Source organism: Cryptomeria japonica, chromosome 2, assembly GCF_030272615.1.
Source record: "Cryptomeria japonica chromosome 2, Sugi_1.0, whole genome shotgun sequence".
Lineage (NCBI taxonomy): Eukaryota > Viridiplantae > Streptophyta > Pinopsida > Cupressales > Cupressaceae > Cryptomeria > Cryptomeria japonica.
In genome coordinates this window covers 331,115,947-331,135,700 of record NC_081406.1, presented here as the reverse complement: position 1 = coordinate 331,135,700, position 19,754 = coordinate 331,115,947, and the positions used below count along the sequence as shown (strand labels likewise).

General features: G+C 38.3%; 1 protein-coding gene across 3 annotated transcripts in view; it reads right to left on the bottom strand.

The window, feature by feature from the left end:
- LOC131033876 (L-arabinokinase) overlaps nucleotides 1-19,754 on the bottom strand; it is a 369,781-nt gene that overhangs the window by 269,619 nt on the left and 80,408 nt on the right. For all 3 annotated transcript variants that reach the window (XM_057965177.2, XM_057965176.2, XM_057965178.2), the window contains 3 exons: nucleotides 8,516-8,599; nucleotides 8,152-8,228; nucleotides 7,523-7,589 (listed from right to left, as the gene is read on the bottom strand). In XM_057965177.2, the coding sequence (XP_057821160.2) occupies nucleotides 7,523-7,589; nucleotides 8,152-8,228; nucleotides 8,516-8,599 (228 nt within the window). The remainder of the gene's footprint in view (nucleotides 1-7,522; nucleotides 7,590-8,151; nucleotides 8,229-8,515; nucleotides 8,600-19,754) is intronic.

Sequence of the window (19,754 nt, the reverse complement as noted above, 5' to 3'; positions counted from 1 at the left end):
TGAACCAACTCAACACTTCAAAACTAGCTCCTAGGCCTATCCTAACAAAATGTAGAGGTAAAGGGAAAAAAGAAATGCTTAAAACAAAAGGAGGTGATGCACCCACAAGAGATTGTTTCTCTCCCTACCCGAAATGACACAAAGAATCAACTGAAACACCCAAGAGATGCACAAACTTCAGTTGTATGGGTGACCCCAATGCATGTATGAAGGTTAGAATTCACTAAATGCCAGGAGGGGAGAAGGTTTCCCACAAGCCACACTCCGAAATAACTTTAACACAACATATATGAGAGAAGTACCACAAAACATACACCTATGATGAAGCTAAGGAAACATACACAGCATACATAAGTTGAAAGATGACAAGAATGGTGATTTCAATTAATTATAAGGCCAATGGCCAAACTTACAATTGCATAAATGCAAGATAAATACAAGAGAAGTGGGAGAGCATAGAATAGCTCAAGCCAGCAGGGAGAGAACCCTTTACAATGAGGCTTAACAGCCTTTATATAGAAAAAAGGTTACAAGAGTGATCATGACCCCTCTATGTCAATCTGAGAGTGCAGAGAAGTGCATGCACTTGACTTCTGTACATGCAAGCAACCTAGCCATACCCACAAAAGGCAACCCTGAGAAGGGTGGATTGACTGACCCTCCAAAGTTAGAGTATGCAAACATGACATAAGTCACCACAACAAGCACGGCCCCATACCTCCCTTGATGGAAATCCTGTCAAAAACATTAAATGCACCCCTATGGCTCCACCAAAGAAGGTGCATAAGTCACAAAACTTGTCGGAGCATTTAAAGCTTTGAGTGTTGATCACGCCATCTGGAAGTATCGCAAGTCAGAAAGAAGTCCGGGGACTTCAGAAACTCGGGTTCCCGAAGTTGGGGAGACAAGGAAAGAACCTCGAAACCTCGGGGTTCCGAGAAGGAGAAAGGAGAGCAGCAGGGAACTTCGGAACCTCGAGGTTCCGGAGTTCCGGAGAGCTGAAAAAAAAAAGCTAAGGAAGGAACTTCGGAACCTCGAGGTTTCAGAGTTCCGGGAAAGAAGAAGGGAAGCAAAAGAAGAGAACTCCGGAACCTCGGGTTTCCAGAGTTCCGGAAGAAGAAAGGAAGAGAGGCTAGGAGGGAACTTCAGAACCTCGGGGTTCCGGGGTACCAAATAAGGCAAGGGAAAGCAACTTCGGAACCTCGGGGTTCCGGAGTTCCGCAGAACTGAAAAGGAGGCTAGAAAGGCGGGACCTAGCAAAGAAACTTCAAAACCTCGGGGTTCTGGAGTTCCGCGGAAGGGAAGAAGAAGAGAAAGGAACTTCGGAACCTCGAGGTTCCAAGGAACTGAAGAGAAGGGAAAAGAAAGAGAGGAACTTCAGAAACTCAGGTTTCTAGAGTTCTTGGAAAAGAAAGGAGAGGCAGCAAAGGGAAGGAACTTCGGAACCTCGAGGTTCCGGAGTTTTGGAGAAGAAAACAAACAGGGAACTTCGGAACCTCGAGGTTCTGAAGTTCCGGAGAAGGAAACAGGAGAAGGCAAAGGGAAAGAACTTTGGAACCTCGGGAATCCGGGGTTCTGGGGAAAGAAGAAAAGGCCAAGGGAAGAACTTCCTCCGGACAAGGAAACACTTCACACTTCATGATTCTACTGCTTTCTCCTTGATCAACTAGGGCAGTGCTAGTCCATGGATCGTATCTCTGATCGGTTCTTACTGATGGACCAAGGATGTCATAAAATGACAACATTTTTGGTGATTTATGCGGGATGCTTGCCTGCTCAGCATGAAGTTCAAAAGCCTTGAGCATTCATTGGGCACTGAGTCATTGAAAGACCCAGAACATGTGTGTGCCATCACTAGGAGGAAAACTAGCAACTAGAACACACACCCTCTTAAGGAGAATGTGGTAGGTGCACAAGCACTTATGAAAGCAAAACAACTTCTAGTCTAATACTTACATAGTCATCAACACCCTCTTCAGAAGTAGGGCTTGAGATGAATCCCATTCACTGGGATTGGAAGACCTTTGTTATCTACCCTAGAGAGATGAAATGCATTGACCTCCTTGCAGCTAGTGATGACATATGGGCCACTCCAAATAGCATCAAATTTGGAGTGTCGCCCAGCTTTGGCTTTGTCTGCATCCCACTTGAGAACTAGATCTCCCTCTTTGAAGACCCTATTAGTCGCATTTTTGTCAAAAACTTTCTTGACCTGGTCTTGATGAGTCTCAAGTGTATGCATAGCCTGACTTCTAACCTCCTCCAGCTCCATCAACTCAGCTAGCCTTACTGTCATGGCATCATTCTCTATAAATTCCAGCTGATGTGCTAGTTCAAGAGAGGGTAACTCTAGGGAAGTTGTTAGTTTTGCTTCCTTCCCATATACTAGCATGAAAGGGGAGTTACCAATCGCCCTCTTGGATGTGATCCTGTCAGCCCATAAGGTTGTCCTCAACTTAGTATGCCATGCCCTCTGATTGTCTTCAATCATCCTTTTAATTATCCTGATGAGGTTCTTGTTGGAAGATTCAGCTAAGCCATTACCCTGAGGGTAATAGTTGGATGATGTCTTCAAGTATACACCATGCTTAACTGCCCAAGAACTTATTTGGGTTCCAACAAATGCCCTGGCATTGTCTGATATGATGGTGGAGGGGACACCGAATCTTGTCACAATTCCCTCAAGGAATTCCAACAGAAAGGCCTCAGTGGCATCCCTCAATGCAACTGCCTCTGTCCACCTAGTGAAGTAATCTGTTGCGGCCAAGTTCCACTAATGGCCAGCACTAGAAGGTGGGTTTATCATGCCAACGAAGTCTAAACCCCATTGGGTGAACGGTTGATCTGCTTGGATGGGATGAACAGGTAGCGCAGCTAGTCTTTGCTTCCCAAAGAAGAGAGCACATTTCTTGCAATTCTTCACCCATCTATGTGAGTCACTAAATAAAGATGGCCAGTAATAACCAGCCCTTATTATTTTTTATAGCCATAGTCCTTGCAGAGAAGTGGCCCCCGAAAGAGTCGTCATGAAATTCCTCTAACAATCTACTGACTTGGTTTTGCTCGATACATCTTAGTAAGACTCCATTGGAGTCTTTTCGAAAAAGAGTAACATTCATTAAGACATAGGGAATGGACTGTAACCTGAAATGCCTTCTTTTGGTCTTGTCCAGACCTTGGGGGTATCTACCTTCCATTAAGAAGGTGGTCATGTCACCTACCCAACTGAATTGAGTGTTGTTGCTAGTTGGTTGATCCTCTTGTAAAACAAGGGCAACCTCTAAAGTAGTCTCAGAAGATGAGACAAGTTGTTAACATAGGCCCCTGCCTCTTACAAGCTTGGTGATCTTGATGTTGATGTCATACTCTATACCTTGGTTATCCACCCAACCCTCTTCTCACTGATGTCCTTGTTTAGAAGGAAATCTTTGACACTTGCATGCGGAACTAAGAACTAGATCCTGTTGTTGGACAACATGTGTCTAAACTTTTTTAATGCCCTTACAATAGTGAGCACTTGCTTCTCTACATAGCTATACTTAAGCTCATAGTCCTTTAGCCCCTCACTAAAGAAAGCAATAGGTTGCTCCAAATTGTCATCATTTAGTTGTGTTAAGACAACTGATATGCTAATTCTCCTCCAAAGGTATAGAGGATAAAATCCTTTCATAATTAGGATTGACAAGGGTATGGGCCTGAGCAATTGCTTGTTTGATCTCTTCAAAACCTACCCTCCCCTCCTTGGTCCAACTGAAAGCCAAGTTTTTCTTTAACATGGAAGTGAGGGGTTTTACCATGGTGGCAAGGTTGGGAATGAACCTCCTCACAAAGTTGATCCTACCAAGGAAACTTTGCAATCCTTTCTTGTGACTGGGGAGTGGAAGAGAAAGAATAGCCTCTACTCGCTTTGGGTCAATGGTCAAACCCTCCTTGGATACAATTTGTCCTACCAATATTCCTTGATCAGTAGCAAATACACACTTGCTAGGGTTCAATGACACACCATACTCCCTGCATTTCATGAACACCTTCTCAAGATGACCAAGATGGTCAGCTGCATGCTTTGAATAAGCAGTTATGTCATCAAGGTATACAAGCACAAACTTTGCTAATACACCCTTGAAAGCCATTTCTCTTTGGAATGTGGCACCTGCATTGGTTAGCCCAAAGGGCATTTTACAATAAGCATAGGTACCCCACTTAGTAGTAAATGCAGTCTTGTATTGGTTTGATTCTTGGAGCAAGATTTGATTGTAGCCTGAATACCCATCCAAGAATGAAAATCTTTCCGAGCCACTGACCTTTTGGAGAATTTGCTCCATTGAGGGAAGGGGATAGTGATCCTTGAAGGAGACTCTATTGAGATCCCTAAAGTCTACACATAGTCTCATTTCCCCATTCTTCTTTCTTACAAGGACAAGGTTGGCCACCCAGGAGGAGTGCTTGACAAGGAAGATGATATTGCCTTCTATGAGCTTGGTCAACTCCTTCCTCATTAGTGGCTCAATCTTGGGGTTTATTGGCCTTTGCTTTTGTCTAACTGGCTTTGCATCCGAGTTTAGCTCTATGGTATGCTGGGCTAAGCTAGGGTCAAAATCCTTCAAGTCCTCATAGGTCCAAGCAACTATGTCATCGTATTTTTGGCAAAGCTCAACAAAGGCCTCTTGTTCGGTTGAGGAACACACCTTGCCCAAGTTTAAGGACCTACCCTCAGCAACAACAACTGGCTTGTAATCACCCTTCTTTGCAGCCAAGTTCATCCTCTTCTTCAACAAATCATCCGAGTTGAAAATGCCTTCCAAGGTAACTAGACCTTTAGGCAACTTGTTGGAGTTGAGCTGCATGATTTGATCTCCATACTGGTCTTACATCTTAGACTGACTTTTAGCAGAAAATTCTGCTTCATTTTGCAAGAAGTTGACGATCTGCTGATCACTTTCAAACACTTACCAATTTACCTGATTGTCTGGGACAAGAGGCCTCACAACACGCATGATGTGTTGCTCCTTCTCACTTGCAACATGCACTGGTATGTCGAATTGAGCACCAACCACTGCAAGCCCATCAGCATGCTTGTTTTAACCTCTAGGAATGCTCTGGATATTGAAGGCCTCAAATCCTTCAATCAAATCCCAAACCCTGTGTTTGTATGATTTCAGTAGGTTGTTTTTTGCTACACTTTGAGCTCGAATGTGATTAACAACCAACTCACTATCTCCAAATACTTGCAAAGATCTGATCTTTCTACTTTGTGCAAGTTGGAGACCTTGGATCAAAGCTTTATACTCAGCGACATTGTTGGTGCAACCAAATTGAAGCCTAAAAGAGAAGAAATATTTCTCATGCTTAGGAGAAACAAGCATCACGCCGACACCTGCACCATTCTTGTTTCTTGAACCATCAAAGAACATGTTCCATAACCCCTATGAGTCTCCTTGTGTCTTGATGAGGTTAGGGATAGGAGTATCCTCTTCATGGATACAATAGGTGCCAAGCCCAATCTCTTCAGTCTCAGCTAATGGATCAAACTGAAAAGCATTGGCCCATTTGTCCAACAAGCAATCAGGAACCTCTTGCAAAAGAGTGGCAGGCTCACGAACAGTACACTCCTCCCCCTCTTCATGCAAAGTGCAATTCATGTTTATAGGGCTGGGGGTGTAGGGCTCAATGTGGTTTTGGGCAATGGGCTCTTCCCTTATGGTGACCTTGGTACCATACCTTGTTCGAAACAGCATGTGGGACCCATCAGAAGACAGGTACCCACCTATCTTGGTGATGAAGTCTCTAGACAGGCAAATGGCAAAGAAGGCAGGGAGGTCAATGATTGATACGTCTTGCAAGGCAGTGCAACCAAGGCATGCATGCAAGGTTAACTTCAAATTTTTTACCACCCCTTTGGTCACAGGTTCATATTCTATGCCAAAAAGATCAGCTACCTTCTTAGGCATGACTGAGCTACTAGCTCCTAAATCTATCATGCAGTTGTGAACCAAGTTATCTCTTATGATTAAGCAGAGATAGAAGGGGGGAGGCTTGTTGACCTAGATTAAATCCTCTTCCTCCTTGGGTTGCACCAAACTGGTGGAGACAGCCTTTCCGCTGACTGTTGCCTCATCACCTGACTGATCGATGTCCTTCAGTGCCTCTTTAAGCAAATCCCTTTGAGATGGGATTGAAAGGGCCTCCCACATAGTGACATTGAGGTTGGCCTTCTTCATCTGATCAACTATGTTGAAAGGAACACCAGCTGATTTTAGAGGACCCTTTGAGGCTACAAGGTCTACTTTTGTTCTTTGGACGACTTGGGCCTCTTCCTGCCTCTTGCTCCCTTGCAAGGTATTCTAGCTTGTAACATGGGTGGCTACATTGGGTGTTGGAGCTTGGGCTGATGTTGAAGGTGAGGCAGCCTCCAAAGCTCTCTTCTTTGACCTTGTATACTGCAGCATAGACTCACCATTTGTTTGGTTCAAACCACAAAATTCTGCCTCTTGCCAATTGACAAAGGTAGAATCCCCTTGTAAGTAAACCTGAGTGCCAACACTAAGCTGATTTGGGTCATATTGCTGGCCAGAAGTGGTCAGCTCATCCTGTACCACTAAGGTTTGGACAAACCCTCCATTTTGGCATGCACCTTGGTTGTGTGGCTGATTGCATGGTTGACACCAATCCTACTCTTGGACGAGGTTATTTTGCATGGGAACTATCGCCTCTGAGTTGCTTGCAGCTATGGGGTTCACACTATTCAAAGGCTTGGCGTTGCTCCATTGGTTTTGCCCTTGAAAGGGTGGCCTATTTTGTTGATAGTTTTCATTTTGTGCCTAATAAAGTCTGCTATGCTGAGCTTGTTGCCCGTGATTCCCCCTTAATATTACTTGTGCTTTGGTATAATATAGGGGGAAGTGGTGACTCAAGGAAGGGTCACCACCTTCTAACATCAGGGTTACGTGGGATCCTTGGGACCACACATTTAATGAGTTCACTAACAAATGAACTTTTTTTAATAAGTATTTATTAATTGATAATAATAATTAATTAATAATAGCATCAAATAAAAAGTATTAATTAATAGGTAAATATTAAATAATAAATAAACATTGATAATATTTATTGTTTAATATTCTTAATGATGTTAATGTTTATAATATAATGCTAATTTATTTTATTTGGATATTTCAGAATATTATTATCAACGAATATTAATCAAATAATAATATTTAATAATTTCAAATAATCATTCGTCGATAATTAATATATTAATTCATCATAATTATTGTTTCATTTATGCTATACATAATGATCAAGGAGGGGACATGACACAAATCATTGATATAATCAGGTCCTACAGTACTTGGAGAGGTTAGATTCATGTATCCTGTATTTAAGCCATCATTCTCACATATAGGTTGATGGATCTTATAGCCCCCTTCAGTGTTTTGTGGTAGTCTTTACTTTAAATTAATTAAACAAGGTCTGTCAATCAATCTTCAACCACTTTTCCTATGAGCAGCAACAATATAATTACCTGCCAAACAATGGAACGATGAAGATGACCAGCTTCCATAACATATTCTGCATAGATAAAATCCCAACTGCATAAAGCCAAAAGAAAACATGTCTTTACAAAGCAGAAATTAAAACATATCTGATTAAGCTCTTGATATATACAGTTTACAGAAATTTGCATATATAAAAATTTAAGTTCACAGAAAATGATCTGCACATAATGCAAGTTTTGAAATACAACATTTCAACATAAATGTGAGAGAGAACTCAATTACACACCCACAGGTCAAAATTTAGTTAGAAAGAACTGCTGTCTATCAGCTTCTAAAAAAATGCCCATGTCTTGTGTTTAACCTAATAGGGCCCAAAAGAATATCAAAACTGAGATATTCTCATGTTTCATCATCAGCCCAGACATGTAGGAATGCATATAGAAAGAATATTGTGGATTAAAATGCTCCTGCAGAAGAGTCTTCTCTTGTGGTTCAGTGATGAACATCTATTAACTGTACAATATTCATCCCTATGCATGTCATTCATATATTCAGGACTTTTGTTAAATATTTTTTCTTGTTTTCAAAATTTATCCAATAAGAGAAACAAATATTTTGAGAGGGCATTTGTGCAAAAATCCAATCAAGCAATCACCTGAAGTTGGTCACACAAACAACTGGAATTCCAGCATCTGCTGCAGCTCGGCATGCCACAGGCACAACATCTGAAATCTGTTTCCAAGATGTGCACGGCTATTAAAATAACTTACAGCATCTTCTCCAAATATTCTATTTAAATCTTAGTATTTAAATGTATCACTTATCATGAAAGAAAAGCATGCTCAAATCATTGGCATCACTTAAAATAAGATTTGAATGAGAATAATCAAGGCCTAGTTAAAAAAGTGGCATAAGAACAAGTAAAGCATCCAACAACTGAATTCACAATCATGATTATCTAAAACTAGAAGATGCTTAAAAGACTGAACAGTAAAGACAGAATGTGTGCATATGCATACCACCAAATCTGCCTTAATTGATTTCAACCAGTCCACTTCTGTAGCCAGTATTGAGGTGCGCGGAACAACTGCCGTTCGTGAATACTAGAAGAAGTTTAAAATATGTTAGATGTCAAAAGAAGAAAAAATTAAAAACTAATCATAGCAATCTAACTAGCATTGGGTATTCATAGTAATATACAAAGTGCACATGATATCAATTCACTCATATAGAATTACTCACTTCACTAAGACAAGGTGATGTAAGAATGCTGCTTGAATGTTTTTCACATTCTTAGTTTTACAAAACAAAAAATGTAGATAAAGAATGAACCAAAATATTAAGTGGAAACCAAGCATCCATCATAGATTTCATTAATGTACAGACATACTGCATGAACTTTACAACCCCATTCATAAGAGGAATGAATGTCATGTGTGACATTTGACCTCCAACCTTTCGAGCATAGTTTCAATTTTCAATATAATTTTATTGTACTTTGGATTAGTACACCTCTATAATCCAAAATTATTAAAAAGATGTAGGGATCATGTCTGAAATCACTATAAATCCTCTCAAACATGTTACACTTTCCACTCATGTCCACGGATTCCAAAATTTTCACTGTAAAGGTGAACTATGTATGCTATATTTTACAAAACTGTATATATAGAAACTTGTGCTGTCACCTTCTATGGGTTTCCAACTCTCCTCTATCTGTCATGAGTATTTTAAACCCTGTGAGGCCAAGCTGCCTCAATGTCCTGCAAGTGCATTCAAAAAATGCTTTACTTTTCATCATGTAAAACTGAGAAAGAACCATCCTTCTAAAATCAAAACCAAGGCATGGGTTGCCTATGCTAGTTCTCTCTACAATGTGCCCAACCAACTTGCTGCCATTGTCCCCACTCTATCACCACCATACATTACTGTTTTTCTCTGCTTAGAATTATCTTGCAGCCATACTTTTCACTCTACAAAGCAGAAAATCATTATCACGACATTCCATCTCTTTTCTAGTTTGGAGAAATTGCATACTGGACTTGTGCACCTTGTTTTGTCAGTTTCACAGTTCTGGCTGGCAAGTGTAAAGTTATTTCAATTTTAATTAAAGAACAAGTTATGAACTATGAATGTTATATATGGATATGAGGAATTATGTCAATGTCTAATAACTCTGATTTTTATCTGCAGCTCTGAAGGAGAGAGATCATTTAATATTTTCTATGTCTTCTCCAAATGAATTCAATTGGCATATATATCATTTAGGCAACCGGTCAATTGGTGTATTGACCGGTCATGCCTTTTAGGCATGACCGATCAATGCACCCATTGATCGGTGCCTTTACAATTATACCATTAACACAATGCTGATTATCGGTTCAAAAACCCCCCATAGCATATTGTAATATCATAATATAATGACTGATCAATTTAATGAATTGGTTCATATAAACACCGATGATTCAAAGTGCACGATGTATATAATCCAACCGGTGCATTTGTTAACCAATGTTAATGCCAAATGAAGCGGTGTATTCATTAAACCCGATAACAAATATGCCCGATATAATTAAGCTCGATAACAGATGTGAATCGGTGCCAATGTTTATGCACCCGATAGCAAGTATGTATCGGCGAATTTAACCCGATAACTTATAGCAGTTAATATGCTATCGGGTTAATACCCCAATAGCATATTAATGCCAATTAACAATTGACATTAATATGCTATCGGGTTGTTAGCCCGATAGCATAATGATAAGCAATGTTTGTACAAGCCGATAATCATATGCAATATAAATCAGACATGAAGCATGTAAATAATTAACAGAACAAGGAAGGTTAGGAAGATCTTATCTTGCATAAGCTACCATGCATTAACACTCCCTCTTAGCTTTGGAAGATAGATAAGGCAACCTGCATCACATTTCCTTTTCATAACTAAGATAATGTCAGTCAGCAAAATTCATTTATACATGAGAAGTACCATCAAGACATATGATACAAAATAGAAGAACATCACCTGAGCATGTGACGTAAAGTATTATTTTAACATGTGATAAAAGTAAGAGAATCATCACCTGATCATGTGAGAAATCACCAAAACATGTGATCTGTAAGATTCATCAAGATATCACCTAACACGTGATATCAGTATTGCCTAACACGCAATACTTAAGGATAAGTCTATGAGAAAGATTAGTTTCTCATCATATCCAAGTTGTGATAAGTGCAATAACATTTATAAATGTTTATCACAACATAGTCATGGCACATCCATGACTTACCAGAGATCCAACATGATCAATGGTTGAGATATCACCTACACGTGATATCAGTATTGCCTAACACGCAATACAAGGATAACCATATGAGAAGTGCTTAAGTTCTCATCATATCCAAGTTGTGATAATGCAATAACATTTGTACAAATGTTGTATCACAACACAGTCATGGCACATCCATGACTTACCAGTGATCCAACATGATTACTGGTTTGACTATCATAAGATCGTCACCTTATGATGTCTACATACAAGTGTTCAGTATCTGAGAGATCGTCACCTCTTAGATATGAACACAGGTGGCAAGAAGCCAAGAGATAGTCCAAACATGACAAAGAAGTTTACACCTTAAACATCTTAAATATATGTAAGTATAGATTACAAAGCAGATTACCTTTTTATCATACCTAAACCCTTTCTAAAGTGATCAACCTTCACTCTGGAAAGTGGTTTGGTCAGAATATCTGCAATCTGATCTCCTATACACACATATTCTAACTTTATCACATTCCTGTCAACCATATCTCGTACATAGTGATATGGAATCTCAATATGTTTGGACCTGTCATGAAATACTGGATTTACAGAGAGTTTTATATAGCTTTGATTATCACACTGAATGACTGTAGGTTTCATAGGTTCTCCAAATAATCCCACGAGCAATTTCCTTAGCCATACTGCTTCTCGGGCAGCCATTGAAGCTGCAATATATTCAGCCTCTGTGGAACTCTGAGCTACTGAAGATTGTTTTCTGCTGATCCAGGATATCATGGCTGACCCTAAACTGAAGCAGCACCCTGAAGTGCTCTTTCTGTCAGTCACACTGCCAGCCCAATCTGAATCTGTAAATCCATGTAGATCTATGTCAACCTTTTCATATTTAAGACCAAGCTTTAGGGTACCTTGTAGATATCTCATTATATGCTTTACTGCAACCAGGTGTATCTCCTTAGGTTCACACATGAACTGACTTAAGGCATTAATAGCATAGCAGATATCTGGCCTTGTATTTACTAGATACATCAGGGACCCAATCATCTGCCTGTATTGAGTGGGGTCAGTAGGTCTTGATTCTGCTGCTGCTTCTTTAAGTTTATGGAAGTTGGTTTCCATAGGAGAGGTCATGGGTCTGCAGTTTAGCATTCCAAATCTTGTCAATATGTCCAAGGTGTACTTCCCTTGGTTCAGTACAATATTATCATAATTCTGCCATACTTCCAATCCTAGGAAGTAATGAAGAAGCCCCAAGTCTTTCATATCAAATTCTGTGGATAGATCTTTCTTGCATTGATCTATTAGGTGATCATCTCCTGTAATTAATAAATCATCAACATATAAAATTAATATTAACATATCACCTTTATTTCTTTTGAGGTAGAGATTAGGATCTGCATCATTCTTAGAGAAACCCAGCTTTGAGAGATAGGTGTCAATTCTTTCATACCAGGCTCTGGGAGCCTGTTTGAGCCCATAAAGAGCTTTCTTGAGTCTACACACATGAGACTTTGCATCATGAATTTCAAACCCTTCAGGTTGCTCTAAGTAGACTTCTTCCACGATCTCGCCATTTAGGAATGATGTCTTAACATCCATCTGATGTACCTTCCACCCCTTTGTTGTTGCAATGGCTAGGACAGCTCTTACTGATGTGTACCTGGGAACAGGTGCAAATGTTTCTTCGTAATCTATTCCTTCCTTCTGTGAGAACCCTCTAGCTACAAATTTGGCTTTGTGTTTTTCAATACTGCCATCTACAGCATGCTTGATTTTAAACAACCATTTAGAAGACACAACAGACTTCTTGGTTGGCCTAGGAACAATCTCCCAAACATCATTCTTCATAATGGACTGATATTCTTCAGTCATGGCATCTATCCATACTTGATGTTTGAGTGCATCTTAAACATTGTTAGGTTCAGCTTTAGAGAGATCATTCATAAGTGCAACATAGTTGATGAATTTATTAGGCCTCTTGCTTTCCCTGAAGGTTCCTGAAGGAGCAGCGAACTTCTGAGCTTCTGCTATAGTTTTGGTGGCCCATAGTGGTCTTTTCTTGCGATTATCTATAGGTGGGTCTTGTGTTTCACTTATAGTTTCCTCAAGATACTCCCTCTGAAGCTCAGGAGTAGGATTATGAATTTCAGGTTCTATTGTATTTTGGGCCCTTTAAATCTTCTTCGAAGATTACATCCCTACTGAGTTCAATATTTCTTTGCCCTTGTACATAGATTCTGTAGGCTTTAGAAGTTTCACTGTATCCTACAAGTATTCCCCTTTTTCCAGAGGGTTCTAGTTTTAGTCTTTTCTCTTTAGGTACATGAATATAGACCGGACACCCAAATATCCTAAGATGGCTGATATCTGGTTTTGTCTTGGTAAAGACTTCCTCAGGAGTTTTATCTTCAAGGTGTGAATGAGGACATCTATTTTGTATGTACACAGCAGTGTTAGTTGCTTCTGCCCAAAGGTTCAAGTTTAGATTTTGATCTAGTATCATGGCTTTGGCAGCTTCTACTATGGTCCTATTTTTCCTTTCAGCTACTCCATTTTGTTGTGGATTATAAGGTATTGTCAACTCCCTCTTAATCCCAGAATTTCTACAAAAGTCTTTAAATAGTTCTGATGTGTATTCCCCCCCATCGTCAGTTCTTAAGGTTTAAATTTTGTTTTCAGAGAGATTTTCTGTTAATGTTTTAAACTCTTTGAACCTACTTAGGATCTCTTCTGATTCTTTACATTTCAGAAAGTAGATCCACGTCTTCCTAGAGTAGTCATCAACAAAAATTACATAGTACAAAAATCCCCCTAGCGAGGGTACGGACATAGGTCCACATACATCAGAATGAATTAACTCCAAAACTTTGCTAGTTTTCCTAGTACTATTCTGAAATGCATTTTTGGTATTTTTACCTAAGGCACACCCTTTGCATGCCTCTGAATGATATTGCTTCAACTTAGGTAGACCTGTGACAAGGTTTCCCATGGTTGACAAAGCTCTATAATTCAGATGGCCTAATCTCTTGTGCCATACTTCATTTGCATTAGTTGCTTCATGGATCAATGCTAGATTGGGCTCTGTACATAGCTCATACAAATAGCCTTGTCTTCGACCAATGACCTTAGCGTCTTTGATGGAGGATCTCTTTGGCCAAGCCAACACCTTGTTTTCCATGAAGGTCACTCTGTATTCTTGATCTTCTAGTGCTGATATGGAGATTAGATTTCTTTTGATGCCTGGAACATATAGTACTTCTTCAAGTCATAGTGACATGCCTGTTTTCAGTTTGATGGTGCAGGTTCCAATTCCTCTGACTGGATGTGAAGAATCGTCTCCGATGGTTACTTCCTCATCATCTTTCTCTATCATGGAGTCTAGTATTTCTCTAAAGCCGGTGATGTGTCTGGATGAACCACTGTCGATCACCCATGAGTTAGATTTGTTTGAAGTATGGCTTGTAAGTGCTGAGTAGAGGACATAGTTCTCGAAGTCATTTTCTCTTCTAGATTTCCTCACTTTTGCAAATGTGGCTTGCTTCCCTTTCTCCGGACAGTTTGCAACATAGTGTCTGAATTTGTCACACCTATAACATTGAACATGTGATAGGTCTTTCATAGAAGTGTTCTTGCCTTGTTTAGCTTTTCTTTTCCTGAATTGCTTCTTTTTGTACTTCTTATTGATGTTTGTATTTAGGACTTGCAAGTCTTCATCTATATTCTTCTGTTTTATTCCTACCTTGTTCAATCTAGATTCTTCTTGTAGATAGTCATCTCTTAGTCTTTCAAACTTAGGATATTTGGACCTAGCACTGATGCCTTGGACGAATGTGTTCCATCCACTAGGCAATCCATCTAGAGCAATGAGTGTTAACTCTTTGCTTTGGATGTCGTATCCAAGGCAAGCTAGGTCATCTCTTAAGCTTGATATCCTCATGAAGTAGGAGTTAATTGTCTCCCCTTTGTTCATACTGATATGGTTGATCTCTCGTTTTAATGCCAGAGTACGACTTGCATTTGATATCTCAAATGTCCTTTCAAGTGCCTTGAACATTTTATAAGCCGTCTCCTGCTTTCTAATGATGGGCATTATATTATTTCTTACCCCATCCACTATTATTTTAATAGCCTTATCATTTCCCTCGATCCATGTGGATTTCTCGGTTTCATCTTCTGGTTGTGCACTTTCAGTTTGGACATATGAATCAACTTTGTTTTCTCTTAAAATCCTTTTGATTCTAAACTTCCAAGCTGAAAAATCTTCGCTACCTCCGAGTCTATCTTCAAATCTGATAGCATTGGCCATTATGGAAATGTGATGTAGTTTGTAACTTAGTCCTTGAATTTTATCAAAATTGAATAGCCTTAGGTTCGATTACCTCGGCTCTGATACCATGTAAAGTTATTTCAATTTTAATTAAAGAACAAGTTATGAACTATGAATGCTATATATGGATATGAGGAATTATGTCAATGTCTAATAATTTTGATTTTTATCTGCAGGTCTGAAGGAGAGAGATCATTTAATATTTTCTCTGTCTTCTCCAAATGAATTCAATTGGCATATATATCATTTAGGCAACCGGTCAATTGGTGTATTGACCGGTCATGCCTTTTAGGCATGACCAATCAATGCACCCATTGATCAGTGCCTTTACAATTATACCATTAACACAATGCTGATTATCGGTTCAAAAACCCCCCATAGCATATTGTAATATCATAATATAATGACTGATCAATTTAATGAATCGGTTCATATAAACACCGATGATTCAAAGTGCACGATGTATATAACCCAACCGGTGCATTTGTTAACCAATGTTAATGCCAAATGAAGCGGTGTATTCATTAAACCCGATAACAAATATGCCCGATATAATTAAGCCCGATAACAAATGTGAATCGGTGCCAATGTTTATGCACCTGATAGCAAGTATGTATCGGCGAATTTAACCCGATAACTTATAGCATTTAATATGCTATCGGGTTAATACCCCGATAGCATATTAATGCCAATTAACCATTGACATTAATATGCTATCGGGTTGTTAGCCCGATAGCATAATGATAAGCAATGTTTGTACAAGCCGATAATCATATGCAATATAAATCAGACATGAAGCATGTAGATAAATAACAGAACAAGGAAGGTTAGGAAGATCTTATCTTGCATAAGCTACCATGCATTAACAGCAAGTTCCAAAATTTTCTTTTTTAAATAATCTGAGGACCTTCGAGTATGTTTTATGTATTAGTTTCAATTGTAGCAGTTACCTGATACTTAATATAGTTGCAGTTGCTCTATACTTCTTGTCAATTCAGTTTTATTTGCATTTCTTGCCTGGCGCACTTGTTTATTTTTTCTTAAAATTCTTCAAAACCTTTGAAAATACAAAAACAAGACAGCATTTGCATCAGTAGAAGAGTTAGAACCAGCAGGGTTCTTACATGAAGCGAGATCGAGGTATGCAATATTTTGGATCTAGCTAAGTATATTTTCATGATGGAGCTTGCTCTATGTGGCATTCAACCTTACATGGTGTTTAAACTTACTAGTTTGAGTTTGCCGAGAAATAGGAAACACCATTACTATTGTGAGTTAAGGAGTTGTGTTCTGTATCCTCCTATCTATGAAAGAGTCATCACGAGTATCAAAATGACAAAGCATAAGCATGGTTATGCTGCCTCAATAATAAGTTTTCATGCAAGAATACATCATCTGATAAGGATAAAGGTTGGTATTGATAGAAATAAAATTGTTTGGGGATCTACAAAACAAAATCCATCATCGATGTTGTTTCATATGTATACTTGCAAGTGACTTGGCAAACACATTCAAATAAGGGGTGGACCAATTTTGAATGGGATGCTTTTCTAGCCTTTATAAAGCATTTATTTATAATGTCCCCTTCTTTGACCTAAGCGTTTAGAGAAGTTCCATTAGCCTATTTTATTCTTCAGAGCTAATTTGGGGAATTATATAAAGGGAATAAATTAACTAATTAAAAGAAGTTGCCTTAAATTAGTGTTGCGGACAACTAGTATTTAATTAATTCTTATAAAGTGACTTAAGTTAGGTTCAACAAGAGAAAAAAAACAAAGTCACTTTATGCACACATGAAATATTATTATTTTATTAGAAAGGCAAATTTTGATATAAATTCCAGAAAGTTCCTTCAGAGGTTATAAAAAGAGGAGAAAGGAGCTTATTTGGATATCTTGGTTATTTTATTTTTCTTATCGTGAAATTTGGATTCAATTTTAACCATAGGATGAAAACCTTAAGGGTAATTTGGCTTCAAATATGAAAAGTTTCTTCCTAGTCAAATTAAAGGTGGATTCAGATAGGATTCACGATCGTATTTAAATAGAGAAATCTGTACCAAGGAACATATCCTGCCGAGGCATCTGAGTGAAGTACATATCAGCAATCCTACAGCCAAACTTGATCCCAGACAATGGAAAAGAAAAACAGCTCAACCAGAAAGCATAAATCTCAGCATATCCCCTCAAATTGTCCATAAAATGAAACTGATCAATCACTGTCAAGGGACTGGTATAGAAGATGTAAACATAACTAATCCTAAAATTAGCTATCCAGGTATTGTCTCTGCAATCACTAACTGAAAACATATCATTGACACTTAATCTCCAAGTGTCAAAGTACAAACCCCGAGTGTGCCAGCACACTGCAATCAACATAACATCATCTAAAGATATGCATACCAACACAATGAAACGACTGCAATAATCATCACTCACTCAAGTGGAAGTGAAAAACAACTGAACTGTGTTCAGAAAAACTCTCACAACCAACTACCCTAAAGCCTACCAAAGTTCAAAAACTATCTGCTCATAAAAAGATGTCACCATAACCAACATGGAAACGCAAAGGCAAAGGTAAACAATCTGAAATCTCACTGAAAACATAGGAGATATGAGTATGGAAATAGCTGAAGAGTCATCTCCTATAATTAGATCATCCAACGAAGGGTCAATACTTATTGAAAGGCTTAGTAGCCTAATTTCATTTCCAACATAGCTTATATAGGCATGTCAAATGCTGCCACACCATCACCAAAGGAAGTCGAAGCCTTGTTTAGGTTGTCGTGCCACTTCTGAATGAGTTGTACCAAATGAGGAAGTGGCCTACAGCTATCAAATTGGGATAGAAGTATTAAAGGAAATTTGGTTGGTCTGTACTCTATTCATTATCACAGGTCAGAAATATAAATTTATTAATATTGACATTTTTTGTAGGTTTTATCAGACCTGTAAAGGATTTCTGAATATATTAAATTGCAGCAGCAATTTACATGTTGATTAAATGATATTTGGTGCAAGGTTATTTCAATAAAGAAAAATGATCAAGACTTGAGTATTGAAAAATTAGTCATAAACTGCTTATTTAGAATTATCTGTAATAGAAACATTGCATTTTACACTTAGATTCAATACATACACATTGTTTGACAAAATGCGTACATAGCAAAAATTGGGGAAATTGCAAGTTTAAGTTAAAATTTTCCAGCCAAATTACTACATTATTATTGTTTTATTGCTTACGTCTCCTATGCATATAGGAATAATTTGTTATTGCAGCTGCTGCCCCAGTGTCAAATTGTTGATTTTGATAAAATCAGATAATGAACTGCTAATTTCAGAACCAAATCAATGCAAAGAATTTTGAAGGTTTTGGCCTACTGTATCAAGGAATTAACAAGACAGGATTCAAATCAGAGACTAATTTTTATTGCAACCTCCATTTTTTAAAAAGGTCATGGAAACCAGTTTTAGAGACATCAAGTGAATTCTGCAAGGCTAAGTCGCAATGATTAATCAAGTCGCATGCGAAATAGTAGTAGATTTCCAACAATTTCAAGGTCAAACAAGTGATTAAGGGCACAGATTGAATGAAAGGTTCATTTTATAGAGTCACCAGTCAGATTGGGAAACAAATGAAGACTGTGACATAATTATAAAGTATGTAGAAACCCACAAAAGAAAACCATAACTATTTCAAGCTAATTTATGCATGTTTATGGCAGTAACAACCAGAGAAAGAAAGGAGTAAACCTTGGAATCAATAAAGAAGATCATACAAGGTTAAAAAGAGAAAATAATTGCAATTTTGTAACCAGCGGTTCATTACAACAACCATTTGCACTATTCCACAATTTTAAGAATCACTTCCTGAGGGTGAAGGTTCAACAATGCATAGTTTTACTTTTGACACCTCCTACAACCCTAGACATCAGTCTGGAGATATTATTTGAATGCCATTATCATGCAAAGGAGGGGTTCGACTTGCAGTGAGAATCTGAAATGGATTCAAGCACAGATTATTATCAGGTCGAGTTTTGAGTTGGAGCAATGAGAATAATTCCAGAATTTCCAGCCATCTACTGTGTAAGGGTCAATATGAGATCAAAATATTAGCTGCCAACTTATTAATTTAGTATTCTTCAGATCTGCTAGTGCTTGTATTTGAACTAAGTCAATCATTTAAACTTTATAATGTTTTCTATTCCAATTTGCTGAAAATTTCATATTCTAGCAATGTTGAGCATCATCCCGAATTCTCCTCTGAGTATTTCATACAAGAGCTTGTGCTAGTTATTTCTATGCAAACTTGTACAAATAATTTCAGTCACAGTTTTGTCAAACACCTGCAAAATTCAAAAAAATATTAGATCGGTTCATTACACATCATTCTTGGTTCTGTACTTATTGTGATGTGTTTCCAAGTAGTGTCCTTAGGATTGTATGTTTCTTGTGGGTGTTATTTTTCTTTCAAAAAATAGAAAAATTTAACCAAAAACCCAAGAAGCTAAAAGAAAATAGCTGAAAACCAGAAATAAAATTAAAAAATGTATACAGTAGCAGCTAGAATAAAAGAAAAAAAAAGGTGAATACATGCGTGCCAAATGCAGCTTATAATTCACTAAAATCAATCAATTCTCACTCAAAATCA